This window comes from Belonocnema kinseyi, chromosome 2 (assembly GCF_010883055.1).
Source record: "Belonocnema kinseyi isolate 2016_QV_RU_SX_M_011 chromosome 2, B_treatae_v1, whole genome shotgun sequence".
Taxonomy (NCBI): Eukaryota; Metazoa; Arthropoda; class Insecta; order Hymenoptera; family Cynipidae; genus Belonocnema; species Belonocnema kinseyi.
The window spans coordinates 62,771,598-62,777,661 of NC_046658.1; the positions used below are offsets into that span (position 1 = coordinate 62,771,598).

At 35.0% G+C, this 6,064-nt stretch overlaps 1 protein-coding gene across 1 annotated transcript in view; it reads right to left on the reverse strand.

The window, feature by feature from the left end:
- Positions 1–1,958: 1,958 nt before the first annotated feature.
- LOC117167473 (homeobox protein Hmx) overlaps positions 1,959–6,064 on the reverse strand; it is a 39,194-nt gene continuing 35,088 nt past the window's right edge. The window contains exon 3 of the mRNA XM_033352440.1: positions 1,959–3,708. Coding sequence (XP_033208331.1) covers positions 2,909–3,708 — 800 coding nt within the window. The 3' untranslated portion in view covers positions 1,959–2,908. The remainder of the gene's footprint in view (positions 3,709–6,064) is intronic.

The window sequence follows — 6,064 nt, forward strand, 5'->3', positions numbered from 1 at the left end:
TTTCCAACCTCTCCGGGGAGATGTTCACATCTGTGATTGGTCAAAGAAAGAAATAAGGATAGTCAAACTCCTACCCTTTCAAAGGTCTTCTGGGGGTAGGAATGCACCAATTTTTTCATCACAAAAATAATGTTGGTCAAACCCCTACTTCTTTCCAACGTCAAGTGGCAATATGGCTAATACCAGGGGCCAAATAATAACACTAGGCTAATGGGAAGAAGCTACATTTTTTAATATATTTTGGTAAAAAATAATTTCTTACTATAAACATTTCTTCATGTCTTTTTATTTTTCAAAATCTATCCAATGAAATAATAAAATCGGTAATTCTCCTCTAATAATTGGCTATTTATGTAATTTAGATAAATAATTTAATTAAATGAATTTAATTGACATGGAAAAATGCTAACCGTTTATTTTTATTTTTTTAATCAGTTTCAACATTGAATATGACATTTTCAGGTTTTTCGCTTTTCGTAAAAAAAAACGGGCGGCAACCAGCTTCCTTGTCGGCGCTGGCAAGATTGTTATTTGCCAACGCCGGCAGTGTAGACTTCAACAAAAAAAGAAGAATTTGAGAGCTATTGCTTGAAAACTGTATTGAATGAGCTCGCAACCATCAACGAAAACTACTTTAATACAAATTTGGAGACATGAAATGCCTGTGATCGTTAATCAATATTAGGGAATAGCTTAATCTAGGCTGGGTAAAAATAGGTTTCAATGTGAATAGGGTCAATAACTATACAGCTTATATACAATCATATGGAGAAGAGGAGATGAATTACTCATTTGCGTGCTTTAATTCTTAGATTCTGTATTTTTATTTAGCAATGTACTTATAACAGTACCTTATAATTAGGAAGAAACACTTTCTCTAATTAAGATAATGAGATAATTTTTCGATGTTGCGCTACACGGATGAGTTTATAAAAAATGAGTATCTCGCATGAGGTTTTTAATTGAAGAAATTTTTCATCATATATAGTTCCGATGTGGGAACAATATAAAATCTTAATTTTAAAGCTGACATTGAGAAATTGTATTTCTCATTTGAATGAATCCCGATATAATTCATAGCTTTGTGCTAATTTTTGTTGCATAAATTTCAATATGTTATTAATAATCTATTTTTTAATGTTTTAAATCAACAGGTTATATAAAAAACTACTGAATTAAAATTCTACCAGTGCGTAGATTTGTGGACATTGTTTTGTACTTTCACCAAAGCTGGGTTGCTGAAGGGTATATGTACGAAAAAAAGGGTTTATGAGTCCATTGTTTCATAAATTGAGATGAAGCGTAGAGAAGAAAAATATGAAGCTTAGCGTGCGCAATAAGAGAAGTTACACAACTGTGAAATATCGAACAAAAGTCGAGGATGACTGCGCACAATGAACGATGGCTTTTATAAATTTGACGTTTTATTCAAATACAGGAATACTGAACACGAGATAGATTGGATTTATCTAGCGTTAAGAATTACTTTTTATTGTAAACAAAGGGAGAATATTAAAATCAACATCAAGAGAATCTGCCAGCAAGAAATATTAGATTTTTAATTTTGGAGTTATGGTTGTCACCTCTTGCTCTTGATTTTATCGGGCAATGTCGAAAGTCAAAGGGTGGAAAAAGGAAAGAAATGAAATGAAAAGGGAGCACTAAAAATTCAAAAATTTAGTAACAATTTTATTGCTTATGGGAAACCATAGTTGCACTGGCTATTAGAAGTACGTAACCATCTCGATCATAGAAAGTATATCTAATGAGAAAAATATAATATTGAAGCTTCCAGAGTTTCCAAACAAGGCGATACTTTCCCATCTACAATTCCGAGATAGAATTCTTCAAAGTGACGACCAAAGAAGTTGTTTCATGTGATTAGGACTCAGGAACTCGGTTGGAACTAACTAATAAAAGATGTTTTCGACCTTCAATAAGAATATTAATGCTTATAATTTTGTACAATATATTTCACGATACCTTAAGTTTGTACGAAGATATTTCACAGGATTCAATGTGGGGTAGGAACAAGTTCGCCTTAGTGAAAAAATCAACAGACAGATATAAGCATCACCACCATATAGTTTAACTAGTATCTTTATTTGCTTCTAAACACAGTTAGAAGGCTCATTCATCATTATTTATTATTCACTAATTTCAGTCAGCATTCATTCAGTAATCATACTACACTATTATCCAGCAAACAAACAATAATATACATTACAGGAGTTGCAATTATATCACGTGCGCGTACAAGAATCGCTCGAAATTTAATAAGTGAGTCAGGTTACACCGCAGCAGATTTGCCTACTGAGGTAAAATTTACTGCCATATTATTCGACAACTCATTTAGTAATTTTTTAATTAGTTTTACTTATTGAACATATTTAAACCACATATACTTTTCTGTAGATGAGAAACTGATATAATATCTTTAAATCGCAAAAAGTATTGCCATTATTACCTTCATAAACTCGAGATTAAGTCGTGAATTAAGGTACTTAGTCCCGAGTTTCTGTTGGCAAGACCGCTCTTTCAATTCCTGGGCCATAGAAAAATTAATGGTGTAAATAGGCTCACTAATTAAAAGAAAAATGGTGTTTTCCTAAAATGCAGTAAAATCTACTACAGTACCAAAGCTTCTAAGATCTAACTTACCTCAGTCTTCGAGTGGAAGCACGCTATCTGAGACTACGTTATGGACGGGCATAGAAAATAGTGTTCTCACCGTAGACATACATATATACATTTATATAATATAATCATGAACGCTCGTTTACTCGTCGATATGAACTATTTGGACAATCGGGCGAGTTCGAATCGTCGGGAAATAGTGAAGGTATGGCTCGCAGGGGTTGGGCGAAGGGGGTTGGGAGAAGAGGTGGGACGTGTCGATGGGGGTCGGTTATTGAGTCGAGGAGGGAGGGGGTTGTGGATTCGGGGGTGGTGGCGGAGGAGGTGGTGGTTGTGGGTGTACTTGGTGGGGGAGTAAACTGTGGGCTTGTACGTGACCTGGGTGGTGGTGATGGTGATGGTGATGGGAATAAAAGATTTGTTGGGCGGTGGTGGGCGCACAGGATGTGCCGACGCCGACGCCAACGCTGACCGGTCCGACACCGGCGGAATGTGAGAGAGACGACGGGGTTGCATTTTGTGACTGTTGAGTTTGGGGTGAAACTGAGACACTAGCGGCAGAAGCGGTAACTGCATTACCAGCGGAGGCGTCATGGTAAAGAATTGGAACGCGCACTAGACGCTGCGCAGCGTGAACCATATTGGCGGCTTCAATATCAGCTGCGAGTTGTCTTTTCCACTTGTTTCGACGATTTTGGAACCAAATTTTTACCTGGGTCTCGGTTAACCTTAATGAGGCTGCAAGACCAGCTCTCTCGGAGGAAGATAGGTAGCGTTTCATGTCGAAGGTGCTTTCTAGTTGGAAGACCTGAGATCTGGAGAAGACTGTACGAGTCTTCTTCTTGCGTTTTATGTTTCCGGAATCACGACCGTCGACATTGCCTTGCAGATTTTGGCCACTGTTGCCATTGCTGGTACCATGGTGGCCTGCTGAGCCAGTGGATTCACCTTCTCCGTCGCCGTCTGCACCGTCGTTGTCGTCACCAAGATCGTCATGACCTTCGTCGCCAGTGGACGGACTTCGGGTGCGATGAAGGCGGTCTTCATTTGGGTTGTCATCGTCCAGGTCTTCTGCGAAGATGAGGAATAGTTTTTTTTAGATATTCCATCAAAATTTAGTGACAAGAGGAAGCTTTATATTTTGGAGCTCTGATGTTTAGGTTTGAACAGATTTTGTTGTAAATTAGATTTCGGAGTCTGACTTAGTGATTTGCAGAAATTTACTATTAATTAGTGTAATTCACCTGGTACAAATATGAAGGCAACAGTTTTTAATGATGCTTGTTATCTTAACAAGAAAATCATTTGATGTGTTTGTATTGAAGGAAGTTTAAAGTACTTCTATTAAAAGCTTATCAGATTGATGCTATATTTCGATACTGCAAGCAAGTTTTTAATCGTTCTGACACTATTGACTATGGGGGTCATTTATGTAAGTTCCTGACTTCTCTTTAACGTTCACGTTACTTAAAAACAATAAAATACAACTGTAAATAAACAATTAAATATGAAAATGAAAGTGAATCGAGAAAATTTATGATATTTTCTAATGAAAGTTGTTTAAGTTAACCAAAGTGGTCGCACTCTATATAGAATTCTAGATAGTCGATCATTGTCACAGTAGAGCCAGTCTAGCATTGTCAGCCACCCGATTGTTATTTAATCGCCAATATTTTGCTACAGTAAATTCACGTGGAGCTTAAATTTTATTCATCTAAGTCATCAATTACAGTTTCATCAATTTGACTGGTGGTGCACTTTTGTATGTATTTTAAATTGTTTTAGAAGCCCATGCTCTATTTAGTACTTATTAATAATTGTTATTTATCACTGTGAGTTCTTGATTGCCAGATATTATAAACATAAAACAGATAGAATGTATACTATATATTTTATATTCCACATACTTTTTTTAATACAATTTTTAAAGGATCCGATCAGGAATTCTGATCTCTAATATTTTTAAATAAAAATAGCATAGGTAACGAATGTTAACTTCTGCTTATTTAAAACTTCATTCTTTTAGAGGCTATCCATATAATACTTTTTGTTAAACAAAGAGCTGGCTACAAAGGAAAACTTTCTTTATCTAATTTTTCCAAGTCTCTGATTGTGCGGATTCCACCTTAAGCTGTATATTCCCTCAGGTGGGAATAGGGTAATTAAAAAAGGCTTTATTCCTTTCTAAGATTTTATTTCTAAGAGAAAATTGCTAAATTGATATTTATTACTCTTCTATTAAAGAACCTAGATTTTGCAGTATTCATTGTTCAATCACTACAAGTTTCTTAAGTGAAAAAGGGAAACAACAATAGACGTTATAATCGGCTGATGATAGTACATGCATTTTAGATATGTTAGTAAACGCGTATATATATAAGTGTCTAAGTGTAAGTGCACTGTCAGCTGAGTGGTAGGCGAGTACTTAGGTGAGGTGGCAGGAGCAAAACGATCGACGGGTAAGGCGATCGACGTTGGTTTGTCGTGGCGGAAGCCATGGAAGCCCTACTTGCCAGCGTATACTGTCCTAAACTCCCTCCCATGTCGACTCTTCTATCTTTTCTCCATCGCTAACTTTATCATTATCTTTTTTATCTATCTATTTTGATAGTACCTCCTCTATACACTTTTGTATAATATCTCCAATTAATAACCTTCAATTTAATTTAAAAATTTGATTTATTTTCCTCTATTGCTGAAAACATGAGATTCCCGCTTGCCTCGTCACTTGAGAATTCAATCATAATAATAAAAAATAAAAGAGATTATCAGCTCAGCGTTTTTCGCTCCTATTACCCTATCATTGATATTATAACGGCTGGCCAAACATTACTTTTTTAATTAAGTGAGAATTCAATACTTCATTTTATATGTGAGAATTTTTGATCGAGTTGATTTTTTATTAAAATAAAAATCACATCTGGCCCAAATTTTTATTGTTAAAAATTTATTATTATCAAAATTGAACTGAATAAAAAAATTCGTTAAAGAATAAAATATAATCGCTTACTGGTATTTAAAGCAGCAACAAGGAGTTTAATTACAATTCCAGACAATAAATACATACGCGATGTAATTCTAATGATGGGTGCTGAGGAGTGAGAGGTTTAGTTTCAAATGTGCGTGTTTAATTAATTCAATATTTCATTATTTACAATAGATTCTGCATAAAGGAGAGGCAGTTTCATTAATTACTTGTAATAGCACGTTCATGTTCAATACATTACAGAATTTTGGACTAAATTTGAGCACAAAAGTGAGCGGCATTTAATTTGGTTTAACAAGTGCTTTGCCGGACGTTTCAATTTATTTTGTTTGCTCTATTAAATGCACTAAAGAATATTTTTCTCGATTAAATACGGTAAAAAAAGCCGATAATAGACTTAAATATTTGAGTTTTGTGTTCAAAATTTAAAATAATTATATA